We start from the raw sequence: 21222 nt of genomic DNA on the forward strand, positions 1-21222 counted from the left end.
CTTTCTGGAATAGCTTATTAAGTAAAAAAAAAAAAGCCTGTGAGCTTTGTTTATAAACAAAGCTCAGTTGTTCACACTCAGAGCAAACCGTATAGTTGCTCAATCATTACTTCAAAAGCACCCATTGCCATACTACGGAGAAAGTTCTGGAAGATTAATTCCACAGAATTCTGAAGGCCTCCTGGCTGGACTTGTTTCTCCTTCGCCGATCCTCCCCAGGGGAATGAGGAAGTGTAACGGAACGTGGTCTCGGGAAACAGGGCTCCACAGCACCACGGCTGTAGGTTCCACTCCCAGGCAGGAAGCGGTCACTGCGCTCCAGAGCCAGGGACTTCACCTCCTCTTTCCCCATGAACACCTGATCTGAGACCAGGGGGCAAAAGAGAGCAGGGCATGCTGGGAAGGGTTGAGCGCACGTATAGAGCTTCATCTTTCAGAGAAACACAGCGTTCACAGGGCCCGAGTAGCATTCCCGATGCTGTCGTTCTTTGCATTACATTACAGGCATTTAGCAGACGCTCTCACCCAGAGCGACCTACACTTCTACCTGGCATTTTACATCGTATCCATTTATACAGCTGGATACATACTGAAGCAATGCAGGTTAAGTACCTTGCTCAAGGGTACAACAGCAGTGCCCGAACCCAGGAATCGAACCTGCGACCTTTCGGTTACAAGCCCAGTTCCTTGCCCACTGTGCTACACTGCCGCTGGTTGCCAGGTCCACAATCGCTGAAAGCACAATCACCACCCCCCGGTCCGCCATCGGTTTCCCCGGGTTCACCATTCTTGTTTTGGGATGGTCTGAACAGGCTCCAGATACCCAGGGTCGCTTGGCCTTGCTTAAGACTGCTGAAGACAGAGGGCTGGAACTGGACCAAACACACGAACAGAGAGCAAAGAGGCCCGAAGCAGATCCGTCCCCACCAAACCGCCATTACTCCAGCAACGGAGCAGCCGCTCAGGGGCCCCTGCCGTCTCCATGACAACCAACAAGGGGGGGGGTGTGGGGGTGTGTGGGGGGGGAGAGGGGTATGTGTGGCTCAGCAGGGGGCAAACTGGCCCCCGTGAACGGTCCTGAAACGGGATACGACCCCCATTTTCAGAATTAGCGCCAGTGCGGGCGCGGCGTTCCCTTACACAGCCGGGCCGCGCCTGGCCCACGCCGTGCTAATTAGCCCGCGCAAAACGGCTCGCCCCGAGAGCACCGGAGAGGCGCTTAAAACGGAACCCAACACGCGTACGGAGCGCAGGGGGGCCGCCACACACACACACGGGGGCCGCCACACACACACACAGGGGCCGCCACACACACACACATGGGCCGCCACATGACCGGGATGCGAGCTGGCAGGACACAGCAGAACCTCGCGATGAGTCGCGGCTGGCGAACGGCGCGCCCGCTCCTGACTTTAACGGGCCAAGCGGTCTGTCACGGGTCACAGCTGCACAATCTCGCAGGTCATTAAAACGGGGCTTACACCGCTGACGAGAAACAGATTACGGGGGGGGGGGGATCCAGCAGGAGCACAAGCCGCCAGCCCAGACCCGGGGGCCCAGGGCCCGGAGTCTAGTTCTGACAGCGCAGGGAGCCTCATGGCTAAGGGAGGGAGGAACTCGGTTCCCAGGTTATTGCAGTTTTCATGTTATTGCACAACAGCGACCCCTCTGGTCAAACCGGGCACTTGCAGTCTGCCAGCACCAGCCGATTTTTGAAAAGTGTATTTCACTTTCTGAATTTTTTTTTTTTTTTAAATACTACACAAGCTGCTATGGAGTTTTTTTTTCTGCCTTAAACCACAAACCCTGGCTGTCACTAGACCGGCCAACAGTTCTGTCAGAAAGTTCTGTAAATATCTGAAATGGCCTTCATCGCACACAGGCAGACTGTCCGGGCCAATCAGGAACACACGCTGAAACTGTCTGGGCCAATCAGGAACACGTGCTGGAAACTGAAATAACACGGTAAACCACTAACAGGGCGACCGTACAGAGCAGCTGCTGTACCACCCAGGGGAAAGAAACCGTAGCTGGCTGCAGCATAGCATAATGGGCAAGAGGAGCTGGTCTGGTAACCAGCACTGCTTCAGTATGTATATCCAGCTGTGTAAAATATCCAGGCCATGATACTGTCACGTCTGGACTACTGCAACTCCCTCCTGGCTGGCCTCCCAGCATCAGCCACCAGACCCCTTCAGCTCATCCAGAATGCAGCAGCACGTCTGGTTTACAACCTCCCTCGTGACTCCCACGTCACTCCCCTCCTCATCTCCCTCCACTGGCTACCAGTGCAAGCTCGCATCCGGTTTAAGACGCTGGTGCTTGCTTTCCAAGCAGTCAAGGGGTCAGCTCCTGGTTATCTGCAGAAGATGATCAGACCCTACAAGCCGGCCAGATCGCTCCGATCGGCTACTACAGGGCGGCTGATTCCTCCCCCTACACGAGCAGCAACAAGGTCTCGACTCTTTGCAGTTCTGGCCCCACGATGGTGGAACGATCTTCCAGTGGAGGTCAGAACAGCAGAGTGTCTGAGCACCTTCAAACGGAAACTCAAGACGCACCTCTTCTCTGTGTACCTCTCTCCTCTTCCCTAAACCCCCTCCCATAACTATAAAAAAAAAAAAATAAAAAAAAATTTTCAGACTATCTTGTTTCTCCTTAATGTATGCATCATAGTAAAGGCTTTTTATCTACATGTTGTTCAATGGACTTAAGTGGACTTGATCCTGAGTTTGGTTACTCTGTTGTAAGTCGCTCTGGATAAGAGCGTCAGCTAAATGCCTATAATGTAATGTAATGTAATGTAATGTAAACGCAATGCAATTGTAGTGTAAATGCTGAGTAAAATGTTGCACAAGTTGCTCTGGATGAGAGCGTCTGCTAAATGCATGTAATGTAATGCAATGTAATGTCTGTAATGTAATATAATGTAATGTAGTGTAATGTAATGTAATGTCTGTAATGTAATATAATGTAGTGTAGTTTAATGTAATTTAATGTAGTGTAATGTAAGGTAATGTAATGTAATGTAATGACTGTAATGTAATGACTGTAATGTAATAGCTGTAATGTAATGTAATGTAGTGTAATGTAAGGTAATGTAATGTATTGTAATGGCTGTAATGTAATGTAGTGTAATGTAAGGTAATGTAGTGTAATGTAAGGTAATGTAATGTAATGTAATGGCTGTAATGTAATGTAGTGTAATGTAAGGTAATGTAATGTAGTGTAATGGCTGTAATGTAATATAGTGTAATGTAAGGTAATGTAATGTAATGTAATGGATGTAATGTAATGTAGTGTAATGTAATGTAATGGCTGCCAGTGTTTTAGGGTGAGAGTGCCAGTCCCACAGGAGGACACTGCAGTGACTGGGTCAGCTTATAAGCTGTGGCAGGGCCTGCCAGACTGGGCAATAAAGAAACATTTTTTTTTGCTGAACATGCGAAAGCGCCAGCTTCAGGCTCTCTGCGGCGTCCGGCCTGCGCGGCGGGTCCGCTGGCGGTGCTCAGATAGCGGAGGTTCAGGAAAACAGAAAAAAAAAGAATACGTGAATCTGCTCGCTAAAGCCAGCAGCAAATCCACAAAAACAGCCCGGAGGGATATCGCCCTACAGGAGAGAAACAGAGGCCCTAAAACAGACACCAGCGGGGCAGGAGGAGGGGGGGGTGGGGATTATGGGAGCACTTGCAGGTATTTTACAAAAATTGCTCTGTAAACAAGCTCTCCAGAGAGACTCTACCTCAGCACTGGGCTGAGAAAAACACCCGGCAGCATTACAAGCATTATAAGCAGGATGTTATAAGCAGAGTGTTATAAGCAGGGTGTTATAAGCAGGGTGTTATAAGCAGGGTGTTATAAGCAGGGTGTTATAAGCAGGGTGTTATAAGCAGGGTGTTATAAGCAGGGTGTTATAAGCAGGGTGTTATAAGCAGAGTGTTATAAGCAGGATGTTATAAGCAGGATGTTATAAACAGGATGTTATAAGCAGGACGTTATAAGCAGAGTGTTATAAGCAGGATGTTATAAGCAGGATGTTATAAGCAGGACGTTATAAGCAGAGTGTTATAAGCAGGACGTTACGATGCATGATGTTGCAGCAATGACACAAGCTAACAGCTGCATTGGGACTGAAGGCCTGTCCACTGGCTGATGATGGCCATACTGATGATGTCAGTGATGAGGGTAAGGGTGATGATGATGATTATGATGATGATTATGATGGAATGAACACTGTTCGTTCTGTTAGTCTGATTTACAGCCTACAGCCAAAAAAAATAAAATAAAAATCAGGAAAATACAGCATGATCAAACCCAAATGCCACCGCGGGGATTTGAAATGGAGGGGTTTTGTTTTCACAAGTACGTGCATTAAAGCTTTCAGCTCCACCGCCCTGTCTGCGGCCAGCACACAGGAGGAAGTGACCTGGAATCATTTCCTGTGCGTTTCCCGCAGGCAGCGGCACCAGGCTGGGAAGCGCCGCAGCACTGCGTCACACGCTGCGCTCTCAGCAAATCCCGCACCAGAACCCGAGAGCTGTTATTATACCAGGGCTTCGCTGAACACACAGAAAAACACACACACACACACACACTTATACACACACACTGCATACACACACTCCACGCCCGTCCGGGCCAGCACGCAAGGACACAACACCTCCCCACACGCACAGCACAGCACACACGCGTCAGCTGCGTACAGCAACACCCACACCAAACACAACTCATATCCACCACTACACAGAACACACATACACACACACGCACGCACGCACACACACACACACACACACTCATTCACACACACACACAGACACACGCGCGTGCATACGCACTAAGGATCTCATTGAACCGCTAATTAGTGGAGTCAGGTTGTGCCAAATCAGGGCCGAAATGAAAATGTACCAGACTGCCGGTCTCCAGGAACAGGGATGGGCAGCCCTGGCCTCCGTCTATCAACACCCATCAGACAGGGCAGTCACACCTCAAGTGCCAGATGAGCATTTCGGGGGATGGGGGGGGGGGGGTCCTCACCACACACCTGCCACACGGTGAAACCAGCCCTGTCAATAATTCAGGTGAGCGGGACCATCCACAAACACGGCCTTCAGCCCCCTGTGTGTGACACCCCGCACCCTTTGTGTGTTCACAATGAGAGCGCGGGGGGCGGGAGGCTGTTTTTGGGTTGTTCGGGGGGGGGGGGGCGCTTTTGTCTCTCCGCTCCGAGGAGTAACGGCTGAGTGACCTCGCTCATCCACGCCACAAGCTGCCATCGTTTCTGAACCTCCATCCAGCACAGCTCAGCGGCAGGACTGCACAGTCACCGCACAGCTCAGCGGCCGGCCTGCACAGTCACTGCACAGTCACCGCACAGCTCAGCGGCCGGCCTGCACATTCACCGCACAGTCACCGCACAGCTCAGCGGCAGGTCTGCACAGCTCAGCAGCCGGACTGCACAGTCACCACACAGCTCAGCGGCCGGACTGCACAGTCACTGCACAGTTCAGCAGCAGGACTGCACAGTCAGAAGCAGCAGCTGGTGGTGCGAGCGTAAGGGCAGCTCGTGTTCTCCCAAACCGGGATGCAACCGGCCTACAAACCTGACTCAACGACCCCAGCAGCGAGAGAAAGTGATACGGATAAAAACTGGTTAAAAAAAAAAACGTAATTGCACAAGCACAACTACGGGTCTCAGGTTTCAACTGCCACGACTGCTTTTGTTTTTCTTTTGCTTTTTTTGAGCCAGACTGCATACATGCCCACAAAAAAAAAAATGTGTCCAGAGAGCGTCTGAAGAAACAATGTCATCTTCACTCCAGCTTCCTGAAGGAAACCAGACCAGCTTCCTATTATTTGATTTTCTTACATTTTGAGCAGCCCACACGTAATTAGATGGAGGCTCGATAGGGAGCTTTCTCTTTCATTTGGGGGGGGGGGGGGTGGAATCACAGGCCAAAACAAACACCCACCCGGCGCAGCGCTCCGGACCGACGCAGCATCGGAGAGCCGGAGGTTCCCACAGAGCTGCAGCACCAGCGCCGGCCCGGTCTGGGGTTCGGGTCTGCTCAAGGCCCCGCCTCTGAGCGGCGCGGGACTGTAAGCGACCCGTGGGGGACGCCCGCTTCCTCAGGAATGAAACCCGCAGCTCCACAAAAATAAAATAAATACAATTTAAAAAAGAAAAACACAAAGCGCAAGAGCGCGGCTAAATCTGCGCCCGTTGCGACAGTACCGCTCTGGCCTCTCCGGCCTACGCTGGCCGCTCTGGCCTCCTGGCGTCCGTGGCCTACGCTGCGCGGCTCTGCCTCTGGCTACGTCCGCTCTGGCCTCTCCGGCCTACGCTGGCCGCTCTGGCCTCTCTGGCCGCTCTGGCTGCTCTGGCCTACGCTGGCCGCTCTGGCTGCTCTGGCCGCTCTGGCCTACGCTGGCCGCTCTGGCCGCTCTGGCCTACGCTGGCCGCTCTGGCCGCTCTGGCCTCTCTGGCCGCTCTTGGTGCTCTGGCCTACGCTGGCCTCTCTGGCCTACGCTGGCCGCTCTGGCCGCTCTGGCCGCTCTGGCCTCTCTGGCCGCTCTTGGTGCTCTGGCCTACGCTGGCTGCTCTGGCCTACGCTGGCACGCATGCAGAGTGGCCCCTGCGGAACGTGCCTGTCTCCTCGGTAACGCTGGAACGCAACCACTGAGCAAAAACTGCATTCATCCATTTCTTTAGCCTTAAATACGCATCGATAGATAAAAAGAAGTTTTAAATAGGTTAATAAACAAATTTAAAAAACCATTAACTGAACAAGCTCATCAGATATTAGATTCACAGTAAATCTGCTAAAAACTGATTGCGTTACCTGTATCCACATACTGTATGAGTCATACATGTGTACACATCTGCATGCACACATGCACACATGCACATGCGCGGACACACACACTAATGCGTCAGAAAGTCTCCGCGGTTGCGTTTGTGTTGCCTTGTTTTCTGGGCCGGGGAAAGGCTGATGACTCTCTCCCCATGGAAGCGAACTCCCACACAGCACCGAGCAAGAGAGCCAAATCATTTAACCGAAAACCTCTGGCCTCTCCGCTGCCTCTCCCCGGTAAAGGCGGGGGGGGGGGGGGGGGCTGAGGCACGCAGGCGAGCGTTTCACATGAAAGCCCAGCGTGAGGAAACCTTTCCTCCTGGAGTTCCCGTAAGCGCTGCTAATGCTCTCCACCCGTAACCCCGGAAACGGCTCCCGCCACATCTGCCCGCCAGACGCACGGCTTCCTGCGTCCGCCCCCCCCCCCGCAGCCACAGCACCCCGGGCCACCGCTACCTGCAGGGGTCAATCAGGACCATAGCCACCTGCTACCTGCAGGGGTCAATCAGGACCATATTCACCTGCTACCTACAGGGGTAAATCAGGACCATATTCACCTGCTACCTGCCCGATTCTCTCTCATATTCACCTACTACCTGCCTGATTCTCTCTCATATCCACCTGCTACCTGCCTGATCCACTCTCATATCCACCTGCTACCTGCCTGATTCTCTCTCATATTCACCTGCTACCTGCCTGATCCTCTCTCACATTCACCTGCTACCTGCCTGATTCTCTCTCATATTCACCTGCTACCTGCCTGATTCTCTCTCATATTCACCTGCTACCTGCCTGACTTCATCTCTCCATCTCCACCCTGCTACCTGCCTGATTCTCTCTCACATTCACCTGCTACCTGCCTGATTCTCTCTCATATTCACCTGCTACCTGCCTGATTCTCTCTCACATTCACCTGCTACCTGCCTGATTCTCTCTCATATTCACCTGCTACCTGCCTGATTCTCTCTCATATTCACCTGCTACCTGCCTGATTCTCTCTTATATTCATCTGCTACCTGCCTGATCCACTCTCATATTCACCTGCTACCTGCCTGATCCACTCTCATATTCACCTGCTACCTGCCTGATCCTCTCATATTCACCTGCACGCCTGTGTCCTGCTCATCACCTCCCCCCCGCCGACTCTCACACGCTATTCTTTGCTCATCATTTCACATGACAGTCCGCCGGATCTTAAAGTGAATTCATTCTCACCTTGCCTGATTTCATATTCACCATGTCTGCTGAGCGACCTCCAACACCGAACTGTTGTCGGGAAATTGTCTAGGTGCCTCCCCCACCCAAGGGTGACAAGCATTTTTGCAGCATGACTGGGGCTTTAAATGATTAGTCTGCTTGGCCAGGAATTGCAAAGCCCAGTTTTAAGGCCTCCCCAACGAAGCAGTGCTAGGGAAAATGGAGGAGGCGACAGAGGTGAGTGAGCTGTTGCAGGACTGGGGTTTAAAATAGAAGTTGTGGGATCAGGAGAGAAGGAAAGAGTAGAGAGTGAGCAGGTGAGGGAAGAGGAGGAGAGGAGTGAGGGGAGGGAAAAGGAGAGGGAGGGAGAGAGAGAGAGGGAGGGAGAGATAGAGAGGGAGTGAAAAAGAGAGGGAGAGAGTGTGCAGGCGCTCCCCGTGTCCCTGTGGCAGAGGAAGAGGAAGTCGGGGCGTGGGAGTTGGCGGGACACAGAACCAGCGCGTCTCTCTGCTTTCATCTGCGTCAGCGGGCGGACAGCGGCGCTCTGTGCTCCGCGGATCCCAACACGCCCAGCGGGAACGGCGGGCGGGGGGGGGGGCGAGGGGGCGACGGGGTTTCACACGTTTCGCATCGTCGCGTTTCTCACAAACAGCGCATTGTCTGGAGGAGAAGCATCCCATGCGCAGATGCTCGCAGAATGACACACGCACTAAACAAATAACCGCAGAGAACGCGCTTCCAGTAAAGCACACCGGCCGCAGGGAGAGGGGAAACTCTATTACACAGGCCCAGAGCACAGGCCCAGGGCACAGGCCCAGAGCACAGGCCCGGAGCACAGGCCCAGGGCACAGGGGAAACTCCTCTATTACACAGGCCCAGAGCACAGGCCCACAGCACAGGGGAAACTCCTCTATTACACAGGCCCAGAGCACAGGCCCAGAGCACAGGCTTAGAGCACAGGCCCAGGCACAGGGGAAACTCTATTACACAGGCCCAGAGCACAGGCCCAGGCACAGGCCCAGAGCACAGGCCCGGAGCACAGGCCCAGGCACAGGGGAAACCCCTCATTACACAGGCCCAGGCACAGGCCCAGGCACAGGCCCAAACAGGCACAGGCCCATACACAGGCCCAGGGCACAGGGAACCCGTATACACAGGCCCAGAGCACAGGCCCACAGCACAGGGGAAACTCATATTTTACACAGAACCAGAGCACAGGCCCGAGCACAGGGAACTCTAACACGACCAGAGCACAGGCCCAAGCACAGGCCCAGAGGCAACGCCCATAGCACAGGCCAGGCACAGGCCCACAGCACACAGGGGAAACTCCATTTACACAGACCAGAGCACAGGCCCAGGCGCAGGCCCAGCACAGGAAACCTACACACAGGCCCAAGCACAGGAAACCATGATAGCCACAGGGCCCAGGGGACCACAGGTCCAGAGCAACAGACGGGGGGGCAGGAGCCCTTACCTTCACATGGCTCTGGGCCCCCAGGTTGTAGATCTCGGTGGGTTTGACCTCGTTGATGATCTTCACCAGGCAGGTGCTGTCCGTCAGATCCCCGTAGTGCAGCTTCATGTCTGTGTGCAGGTAAGGGTGGAGCCAGGTAAGGGTAGAGCCAGGTAAGGGCAGAGAGCCAGGTAAGGACAGAGCCAGGTAAGGGTAGAGCCAGGCCACAGCAGTCAGGATACAGAGCGCTCCTCTCACCCCAGAGTCACTGCACAAGCTTTCACTGCACATGACACTGGACACTGGATACAGGACACTTCATATGATTGACCACAGGGGGCGCTGGTGAGCCATGGGGTGAGTGGGGGAGGGGCGTTACCCTGCTGACTGGAATACTTCCTCCCTGAGCGATTTTATTTCCAGTTATGTGCTTCTTAAAAACATTTCTGTGGGCACCCCAACACAGGGTGTAACTGTATGGTATCGGTTACATCCAGTATTTCAATTAGCCCAAAACGCAGAAAACTATAACAATCAGTGAAATTACTGAAACTTCATGCAAAGCACCATTAACGTGAAAAAAACACACACAGCTGTATTCAATTTACAGTACTTTACAGTGGCGAGCTAGTTGGTTATCCACGGGGTTTGGACCTACCAACATCCTTAATAACAAATCCTAAAGGGTTGAACAAATTGAGGGCAGAGAATTCGACATGAGCGGACCGCTGAGCTATTTCAGACTGCAATTTAGGTATTGGGTTCCGGGGTAGGGTTCCACCTCCACAAATAAAGTTATGCCAATTTTTAGAATGTTTATTTTTAAAGGTACCTCGTTTTATTCTAACATCACAAGGTGTGCACTGCTTAGCATAACTTGGCGCGGGCAAACCAGCTCGGGTGGCGGACATCACCTCAAAGCTAACCTGAGTGTGGAAACCCAGCGCAAGTGGCACGTATGATACCCAAGTCCTTCAAGCAAATACGCGAGAAACCTTACTGCATAAATAGTGAGCGAGCGTTGGGTAAACTGCTGGAGCATGGTGTCTATGTAGCGTCTTTGTACACGTGGTGTTGGGTCTTTGTACACGTGGTGTTGGGTCTTTGCACACGTGGTGTTGGGTCTTTGCACACGTGGTGTTGGGTCTTTGCACACGTGGTGTTGGGTCTTTGCACACGTGGTGTTGGGTCTTTGTACACGTGGGCTCCTGCAGAGCACTAACACAGTAATATGAGCACAGCTGCCGATAATGGAAAATCAAGCAAACCTCAGTTCTACCTAACGAGACCTACAAAAATTTGTTCAACAAATTTATTTGACCAAAATTGTGTGTGTGGGGGGTGGGGGTGGGGGGAGGATAACGACAATTAATCAATGAAAATGACTAAAATTCTTAAAATCGCAATAAAACTGTGTAACGGTTCCATGTGAGCGAGCCAGTGGCGTCTGAGGTAAACCTGAGAGAGGAGACCTTCCTTGGTTTCTGAAACGTTTTTAAAGCGGTCGAGCGGCCATGCCGGGCGCGGCTCGGCGTTCAAAAGAGCGGGAATCCCGGCCCCGCCCTCTTCGCGCCGGCCCGGGCCAGGGGAACACGACGGGACGCCCCGGTCTGGGAGGGCCTCGCGCGAAACAAAGGCCTCGCTGTTCCACCCGCCGTCGCCGTGGAGACGCGCGCGCCACGCCTGCGTGGGAACTACCCCCCCCCCCCCCCCGGGGTGCCCAGAGCAATCAGCGGCTGTAATCCCACCTGTCAAAGCAGCTCGATTGCCATACAGTGCATCAGATTTTACTCCTGCCAACACCTTGCAATTGTTTTTTTTTTTTTTTTTTTTAAAACACCGCCGCAGAGAAAACAGGATTAATCGCCGTGGCAACAACTGCGTGGCGGCACATGCACACCGCGGAAAAGAGGAAAAGCATTTGCAGGTGCGATGAAATCCGCCGGACGAGGTGTGCGTAAAAAACCCCAGGAGGCAAGCCCAGCAAATAAGTCAGCTAGCGCCATTCGTTCAGACAAATCAAATCAATGACCAAATTAAATGTGCTTTGACAACACTGCTGCCACCGCTGTAAAACAATCAGCGGATTACACCAGAAACACACTCTGTTTTTTTTGACAGCTGTTGTTTATTTTTTGGTAAAAGACCATTTTGGCACCATCTGAGTTATCTGAAACTGCGTTCCCTTTTCAGGGTTTTACTTCAGCACGTAGCGATCTTTGGCGTGTGCCAAAAGCTAAACCTGCGAGCATCAAAGCAGAAAAAAGGGAAAATAAACTATTAAAACGACAGTATTATACAGAATATTGTTTATCTGCAGTTCTATGATGGTTGGAGAAAAGCTGAAACTAGAGAGAGAGAGAGCGAGCGAGAGAGAGAGATAGAAGCAAGACTGCACACTCAGGGGTTAGACTATAGTGTGCAAGAATGCTTGGCTTGTTGGCGTTGCCACCCACTACTCAGAGCAGCGAAGGTATGCGTCGGGAGAAGCAGCTAATTATAAATAATTAACCCTGGGCCCGGTGATAGGGAGAACCACAGAACCTCCTTATGCACCGTGAAAAAAAAACCCAGCCTTTTGTTGTCAAACCAATCAACAACCAGAAAAAAAAAGAAAAACAAGACAAGCAACTGCAAAAAAAAAAAAAAAAACCCAAACTCAATCAATAGAGCAGTACTTGATTTTCGATCCCTTTTAAAGGCAACTGGGGAAACAGGACAAAAGTCAAACTTACAGCCACGGCTGGGTGTCTCACTTCCTGTAGAGACATTAAACGTTAGTTAGACTTTGCTGGTTCTGTGTTCCTCAAGAGAGCCGATTTCCCTTTGGATACGTTTCACAATTATTACATGTGTCATTTACTGCTGGGGGGCACGATTCCAGTCCTGGGGGGCCTGGGATTTCTTTTTCCACAGCCAGTTACTGGAATTCCAGTTTTCTGACAGCTCTGTAAACTATGCCGGCTCGCTCCAGTACTCAAGCTCAGTAAAATCTTTAGGATACGCTTTCAGTGTGCAGCTGTACTGTAGTTTATAAAAAAAAGCTTCACATCACAATACAATCAAGTTAACTCAGTAATTAAGAGCAGAAGTTGGAATAAAATCCTGAAACGGATCGGGGTGCCTTGTTGTGCACCCTGTCATATTGGGAGTGGCGCAGTGCTCCCAGAATGCAAGCCTGCTCCCAGAATGCACTCCTAAACCATCACAAGCGCGGGCCAGGACTTACTTCCTTCCGTGTGCGTCTGGGGGTTTTTGTAGAGGTGCTCGATCCGCCCGGTGTTGAAGGAGCTGGATCGCCGCACAATGCCGTGTACCTGCACACACACACACACACACACACACACACACACACACACACACACACACAGGACAAACACTGTACCTTTTTCTGTTTTTACATTTCATTCCCATGCAAAATGACCTTGAGTAGAACAATAAACCACAACTTTATAATAATAATAATAAGAAATAAAATATTATTATTATTGTTATTGTTATTATTATAATAATAAATGCTCAATAACACAGTTATAATAACAATAATAATAACAATAGTGATTATTATTGTTATTATAATTGTAATAATTACTCAATAACACAGTTATAACATAGGTGGTAGGGCCCCTACCAAATTTTGTACTACGTTATGTTGGCTTATCTGCAGTCCTCCCTCATTATGTTGCTGTACGGGGCTGTGACTCAAAGAGCAGGGGTTTCCAGTCTAGGGCCACAGGGCCAGAGCCAGAATCCTTCCCTGCTCTGTGTGAGAGACCAGCAGCCTCAGCGTGGGGAGTGTTCGGGCTGCACTGAACAGGTAGAGCCAAGCATTTAAGCGTGATGTAGCCTGAGAGAGTGCACTATGGGGCTATGGGTCTGGGGCAGGCGGACGCTCTCCGTGGTCTGCGTCTGACACGCGAGCAAGCGGCGGCCAGACCGCCAACGGTGTACTGGCTACTCCCGTTACCACGGCAACGTGCACGAAGCCTTGTGGCGGAGAAGTGCTTTGTGTGGGAGTGCAGGAAAATGGGATTCATTCCACGTGTGCAGCCATGGCCTGTAAAAAAAAGGGCAAGCTGGCGCTAATTAATTAACACGCTACAGTCGCTACATAAACAGGGGAGGGCTCCTAGCAGGCTAATGCACCAGCATAGCTTAACCCTTTGGAAAGGAGGTTTTCTGTAATGTTTTTTGAAAAAAAATAAAACAAAAAGTCAGTGTTCTAGAACTCTAGAACTTTCAGTCACCAGCAGTGATTGTGACATCAGCATTAGAACGCTCGGTTAAGAACATTCTGATCCCATATTTGTGCTCATGCACCTCAGAGGGTTAATTAAATGAACTCACCCGGAAGACACCGCCAGGGCTGTGGACTGGCCCATGGCCCTAGCACTTGGGTGGTAGAGAGGGGTAGTAGAGGGGGGGATGGCGGTGGGGAGGTGGGGGGGAACCTAGGGCAACTAACTGGCAACCAGGCAGGATTTTTTCATTATTACTGTTCTGTTTGGCAAAAGGGTCTCCCCAAAGCATCTCGGGTGGCTGAAAAGCAATACATCATTAACATGCTGAACTGTGGAAGGGTGGGGACTCTGCCCGCCTGACCGCATTATAACGCAGTTTTGGATTTTATAACGCGGTTACAACAGCGACCGCTGCTGAGACACGACCAGCCAACCGCCAGGGGAAAAAAAAGAAAAAAGAGAGCGGGCGAAAATCAATCACTGTCAGAGCCACCCGCCTGCTCCTCTCGGGCAGGGAGAGCCACCAATACCGTCCCGTAAATCAGAGCGTCGGGCTCATTATTATACCGTCCGTGCAGAACAGGCGATTTTGTGGCAACGGAAAAAATTTATATTCTTTCGCATATTCCCTTGAATGTGGAATAAGTGAGAAGCCTTGACAGGCTGAGAAAGTGCTCTCGCACGCCGCTCTTGCTGCTGTATAATGTGACGTGCCCATGCACCGCCAGGCCCCCCCCGAATCCCTGATCAGGGAGAAAGGGAGCGTGCTGCCTTTGAACCAAGACTCAAGAGACAAGACTCAAGAGACAAGACTCAAGAGACAAGACTCAAGAGACAAGACTCAAGGACAGACTCAAGGACAGACTCAAGAGACAAGACTCAGGGAAGACTAGGACAAGACTCAAGTAGGACAAGACTCAAGAGGACAAGACTCAAGAGACAAGACTCAAGGGACAAGACTCAAGAGACAAGACTCAAGGGACAAGACTCAAGAGACAAGACTCAAGGGACAAGACTCAAGGGACAAGACTCAAGGGACAAGACTCAAGGGACAAGACTCAAGGGACAAGACTCAAGAGACAAGACTCAAGAGACAAGACTCAAGGGACAGCTGATGTAGGTCATATCCGCACAATGCAAAAACAACAAGGTACTTTCCACAAAAAGACTTGTGTTATACCAAAAGTGAAATATCCCTTTATTCCCCTTTCTTGTGGTATTGTGCAGTTGAAGGGCAGACTGATCTGATTGGTCGAGGCCCGGTGGGAGTTCCTGTGTCACCACGGAGACACGCAATGATGTCTGTGAGTCAGCGCTGGCCTCGTTCTCTTCCACGCGGGAGATGAATCGCCCGACCGAAGCCTTGCATCACGCTGGGTCCCGACGACCGCCAGACAACGGCTGAACTGTCCTCTCACATCTCCCGCCCCCCCTTCCACCACACATACGCTGCACATTAGGGCTCGGGGAGTTTATGAGCAAGCCTGTGGGCGGGTGCGTGTGCGTGTGTGTGTGTGTGTGCGCGTTTGTGTGTGTGTGAGTGTGCGTTTGTGTGTGTGTGAGTGTGCGTTTGTGTGTGTGTGAGTGTGCGTGTGTGTGTGTGAGTGTGTGAGTGTGTGTGTGTGAGTGTGTGTGTGTGTGTGTGAGTGGGTGAGTGTGTGTGTGCGTGTGCGCGTGTGTGTGTGTGTGAGTGCGTTTGTGTGTGTGTGAGTATGTGTGTGTGTGTGTGTGTGTGTGAGTGTGTGAGTGTGTGTGTGGATGTGCGTTGTGTGTGTGTAGTGTGTGAGTGTGTGTGTGTGGTGTGATGTGTGAGTGTGTGTGTGGTTGTGGTGTGTGTAGGCTGGGAGTGTGATGGAAGTGTGTGTGAGTGTGTGTGTGTGTGAGTGTGTATGTGTGAGTGTGTGAGTGTATGAGTGTGCATTTTGATTTTATTAGCATGTATGCAATCAGTGGACGAGAGACAAAGAGAGCAGGGGAGAGGAAGGAGGAGGAGCAGGAGAGGAATCTCAGAAGCAAACAGAGTAAATGAAGAAGTGCCATCATCCAACTGTGCCAAATGCAGACGATAAAGAAATCACCCCGAGAGAGAAGGAGGGAGGGGGTGAGATGGAGGGAGGGAAGGAGAGAGGGGGTGAGACGGATAGAGGTCACCTGACTCATCCCAGCAGTAGGTGCAGAGTGAGGGGGGGGGGGGGCTCTGCGGGATGGCCAGGGGTCAAAGGTCACAGGAAGCCGTGCACGGGGAGATAACGGGGGGGGTGGGGGGGGGGTCTGACAGGCGAGCGAGCAACCATGGGGGGGCACGGTGTCCTGCCCTGCCTTCCTCTATTTGTCAAATGCATGATGGTTAAAAAAAAAAAAGTAATCAAAAAGTGCAGTAAGGCTTTGAACTGAACTGGAGTGAAATAAATATAACCGCACTGAACTGGCTCTGACTGGACTGGAACTGCACTGGACACAAGTGTAGAGAGGGGAGCTGAGCTGAGCTGAGCTGGACGGTATTGAGCGTCACTCTGGGAATTCGGGGCCTGAGTTTGCCAGGCCTTCGCTGGGCCTTCGCAGAAGGGGGGAGGGGGGGGGGGGGTGCGAGCGCTGTCCGATGCCCCGCCCCCGTCGCGCCCCCGCTCCTCCGCGACCGCCTCACACCCGCCGTCCTGATTGCGCGGTCAGACCAATCAGGACAGCCGCGAGGCGACCGCGGTCGCGCTAGCAGAAAATAGCCGCGCGGGTGGGCGAGCGAGCGGGCGGGCGAGCAGAGACTCGCGAACGGAGGAAGCCCCCCCTCACCCCCCCCCACCACCCGGCTCCGGAGGGGCCCCCGCTCACAGGAAGCGCTGCGGGCCGGGAAGCAGAGGGAGAGAGGGAGAGAGAGAGAGAGAGAGAGAGAGAGAGAGAGAGAGAGAGAGAGAGGAGAGAGAGAGAGAGTGAGAGAGAGAGTGAGAGAGAGAGAGAGAGAGAGGGAGAGAGCTGGTGTTCCCAGACAGGAAGGATTCATTAGCCTGTTTGTGCATCTCACACATTAACCCTTTAATAACAGAGTTACTGCTTGTATAGCTTGTGTGTGTGTGTGTGCGTACGTGAGTGTGAGTGTGTGCATGTCTGTGCATGTCTGTGTGTGTGTGTGTGTATATGTGTGTATGTGTGTGAGTGAGTGGTACACACACTGATCACCTGCCTCACACTGAAAGACCCCAGCAGAGTAAAGCAGGGAGGCAGCAGTGTGGTGCTGGGCTCCAGAGGTGTGGTGGCGGTGGCAGGGACAGTCGGGCCCCCAGGGGACCAGCGGTGCTCTCCTCCGGGGGCCCCAGACTACAGGCCAGCGCTTCCCTGGAAAAACAGCCGGGGCTGTTTCCCCCCCCCCACCCCCCAACCAGCCACTCGCTCACTCACCTCATAACCCTTCTCCAACAGGAACTCCGCCAAGTACGATCCATCCTGGAATGACAAAAAACACACCAGCCGGCCGTAAACATGGCTGCCATCGCACCCCAACCCCCGCACCGGATGCCCGGGCCAACAGTCACTCAGCTACTGAATACCTACTGTTCCCCCCCCTCCCCCACTGCTCAGCACCGTAACAGCAAATTTTACACAGTCATCTATTTATTTACTGCATGTGGAAGGGTACAGGGAGCAGAGAGAACAGCGGCAAATCTGCTTTAAAAGAGGATTCCTCTTTTGAGAAGGAGGAGGAGGAGGAGGAATGCTGCAATTAAAATAAAAAAACGTGCGAAGGATTTCGGCTCAAACTCAATTTCAATAAAGAGCAGCTTCACGCACAGGCGGGAAGATGGAAAAATGAAAATAAATAAATAAAAACACGGCCCACTTGAGTGAACTCTGCGGTGGCGCATCGAGTCCCACTGCTCTCACATCACAGCCCCTGAGCGGAGCCCACAGGCTGTCTACGGGACGGGGGCGCACAGGCCCCTCTGTGTGTGGAAAAAGCCCCGAGGAGCGCCTCGTTCTCCCTCACCCAAACCCCGCGAAACCACAGCAAGCAAAACACACACCCGCCCTGAGCCAGCCCGGCCGGACGTAGGAAGCGCCTAATATGGGCGCGCCTTCCCCGGGCCGGGAGCCCACCGGACATCGAGACACCACAGCAGATAAGCTCACAGGATGTGATGTCGCTCGTGAGCAAATGCTTCCCCTTGGGCGAGCGACCGGGCCCAACGCTGGGCGTCCAATCACAGGCCAGCGACGCCCCGCTGGTCTGACCAAAATCCACTTTCTGCCACAACCACGCAAGACATTAGTGCATACACAAATACACACAGACACACACACACAAGCACAAAGACACCCAGCTGCAAACACATAAACATAAACACACACACACACACACACACACGCAAGCACAAAGACACCCAGCCGCAAACACATAAACACACACACACACACACGCACACACACGCACACACACACACACACACACACACACACACACACACACACACACACACACACACACACACACACAACCATTTCAGCAGACTCGCATACAGTACACACATACAAAAACAGATTCTCAGATACACTCAAAGAAAGACACATCAAACAGACTTTCAGACAACCATACCAAAAAATAAATGCAATATATAGACTCAGAGAGACACAAGAACACACACACACACACACACACACACACACACACACACACACACACACACACACACACACACACACACACACACACACGGCCAGAAAAAGAGTGCTGATGAAACACTGTGTAACTCTGTTTTCCAATTCAGTCTCTCAGTGAACAGCCTCTCCAAGGACCTGAGTAAGATACACCAGCATTGTGAGGACACACACACACACACACACACACACACACACACACACAGCCCTTCAAGTTCCAACTCCCAACACCAGCCAGAAAAACAGACGGACATATGTTTCGCTGCACAGTACACAAGTCCCACTGAAAGGTGGAGAGGAAGAAAAGGTCTCTGTTCTGACTTAATCGCCTTCAGTGTTTCAGGGGAGGACTGTGAGCAGCAGGACGTGGTGGGGGGGTGGGGGTGGGGGTGGCACAGAGCTGGGGGTGTGGGGGTGGGGGGGGGAGGGGGCTTCTCCTGACGCGGAGCAGGCGGGAGCGGGATTGGACCCTGTCAATAAGGTCTTGTTCTTCTCACCCGGTCCGCTTCTCAGACTTTCCGACCGCACTGGAACAGTCTGGACCAGCGGAGGCTCCACTTCCCCTCCGGCTTCCTCTCCCCAGCCTGGCCTGTGATAGGCCAGCCACTGCCGTCCAGACCCGGGGGTGGGGGCTCTCCTGCTCCTCCTGCTGCATACCATTAACACACTCAACTACCCATGGCCTCACACTACCACTCCCAGCCTGTGAAACGCTACTCAACACTGTGACATGCTAGTCAACACTGTGACGCACAGCTCAACACTGTGACACTGTCACACGCTGCTCAACACTGTTACACTCAACACTCTGACACACAGCTCAACACTGTGACACGCTGCTCAACACTGTTACTCAACACTGTGACACGCTGCTTAACACTGTGACACATTGCTCAACACTGTGACACTCTACTCAACACTGTGAAACGCTGCTCAACACTGTGACATGCTAGTCAACACTGTGACGCACAGCTCAACACTGTGACACTGTCACACACTGCTCAACACTGTTACACTCAACACTATGAGACACAGGTCAACACTGAGACACTCTACTCAACACTGTGACACACAGCTCAACACTCTGACACTCTACTCAACACTGTGACACTCGGCTCAACACTGTTACACTCAACACTATGACACACTGCTTAACACTGACACATAACACCTGCTGACACGGAGGCAGGGAGAGGGTCAAGACACTCACATCCCTTTGTCATTTATTTCTGTCAAAATAATACTTATAGAAATATAGAAATTAATTATGGAACATTTTAAAATACGTGTATTGCTGTTCTTATTATCATTATGAATCCCTTTCTTCTAATTGTGAGGCCAGTTAGTGCTGGTGTGGAGCTTCAGCTTCCCCTGAGCTGCAGAAGGGAAGAGGGAAGAGGGAAGAGGGAGGCGTTTTTGGAAAGGTGCCTCTGGGGTAAAGCCAGGACATGGGGCGGGGTCCTCAGGGTGGGGGGGCAGGGGAACCATCAGAGGAACAGCGTTTTGGGTGTGGGGGGGTGAGGTTACGGTGGAAATGGGGAGGTCCAGCAGGCGGAGCTGCTAAAGGCATTAGCCCCCCACCCTGACCTCCTGGCATCCGGGACGGCGCCCCCCCAACCCCCCCCACACCGCTAATGAGCCGGCGGCTGCTCCGGGATTAGGCTCGCTGACCTCTGACCCCCGCCAGCTCGCTCGGGCCACAGCTCGGACGCTGTCCAACGGTCCAGCGAATCAAATTCAAATCAGACTCAGAATCGCAGCGCGGACACGTACGCTGGCACCAGACGGCGAGAGCAGCCAAATAAAACTGGCACGCTTTTCACACCACCGCTCCTTTCTGCTGGGTGCCGATATGACAGCCAATCAGGAGCAGGGCCATGCAGCTTCCCCGTGATCACGTGATGCGTTTTTGTTGATCACATGACCGGGTTTTTCCCCGGCTCAAAAATGCTGAGTGTGCTGCTTCGCCCAATCGTACGCAGAGATGAGACGGCAACTCTAAGCGTGGCAGTCAAGCTCACAGGAAGTCCGTGACAGGTCTGCCCTCCTGCCCAGGACAGAAGCCAGGGCCTGGCTCTTCTCTGTTCACTGAGTGGCAGCAGACAGTTCTAACCCTGGCCCTCAGAAACATGCAGAAACATAAAAAGTAGATTAATCTGAATGATGATTAATCTGTGCAGAAAACCCTCACACCTCACGCCCGTGTCTCTGCCAGTGTGACCGCTACAACATTCCTCTACCGTCCGATCGCTGTCAGGAGATCTAATTCAAACGATAATAAGCATACAGCACCCTAACCCTAACCCTAACCCTAACTCTAACCCTAACCCTTTCACGCTTCATCGGCAGACAAAATGTGCTACGGAGGCGACACGTTATATGTGTAGCTAAGCACATGCACACAAACATACACAGACATACACAGATACACGCAGACACACACACACACACACACACACTCACACAGGCCTACCTTTTCCAAAAACAAAAGTTCTTTTCAGCCACACGCACCCACCCCAAAATTATCCCGTAGACCACCGCCCCAAACGGTGCCATGCCCGCCCCGGGCCCAGAACCCTCTGGCCCGCCTGCCCGAGCAAACAAGGGCACTGGCTGCCCCCGCTGCCCCCGCCGTGTTGGCAAAGATAAAACCACATCACAGACCCCACAAACAAGACCCAAACGCCACCTACCACACCCTGCATTAACACCAACTTCAGTAAGCGCTGAAAGTCATAGTACTTTCAGTTCATCATTTACCTGGATATGCATGTATACATACATATTATTATTTTTTAAGGAACACTAACAGTTAATTACTTGCTAATAGTTA

General features: G+C 52.2%; 1 protein-coding gene across 3 annotated transcripts in view; it reads right to left on the reverse strand.

Moving 5' to 3' along the window:
* Positions 1 to 21222, reverse strand: part of gmds (GDP-mannose 4,6-dehydratase) — a 267502-nt gene that overhangs the window by 222595 nt on the left and 23685 nt on the right. For 2 of the 3 annotated variants that reach the window (XR_010329732.1, XM_064333931.1), the window contains exons 2-5: positions 17136 to 17180; positions 12734 to 12821; positions 12240 to 12263; positions 9526 to 9635 (exon numbers count right to left, since the gene is read on the reverse strand). Coding sequence is in view for 2 of the 3 variants with exons in the window: in XM_064333931.1 (XP_064190001.1) it covers positions 9526 to 9635; positions 12240 to 12263; positions 12734 to 12821; positions 17136 to 17180 (267 nt within the window). In the remaining variant the exon portion in view is untranslated. The remainder of the gene's footprint in view (positions 1 to 9525; positions 9636 to 12239; positions 12264 to 12733; positions 12822 to 17135; positions 17181 to 21222) is intronic. The other variant, XM_064333932.1, reaches the window with a different exon arrangement.

This window comes from Anguilla rostrata, chromosome 4, assembly GCF_018555375.3.
Source record: "Anguilla rostrata isolate EN2019 chromosome 4, ASM1855537v3, whole genome shotgun sequence".
NCBI lineage: Eukaryota > Metazoa > Chordata > Actinopteri > Anguilliformes > Anguillidae > Anguilla > Anguilla rostrata.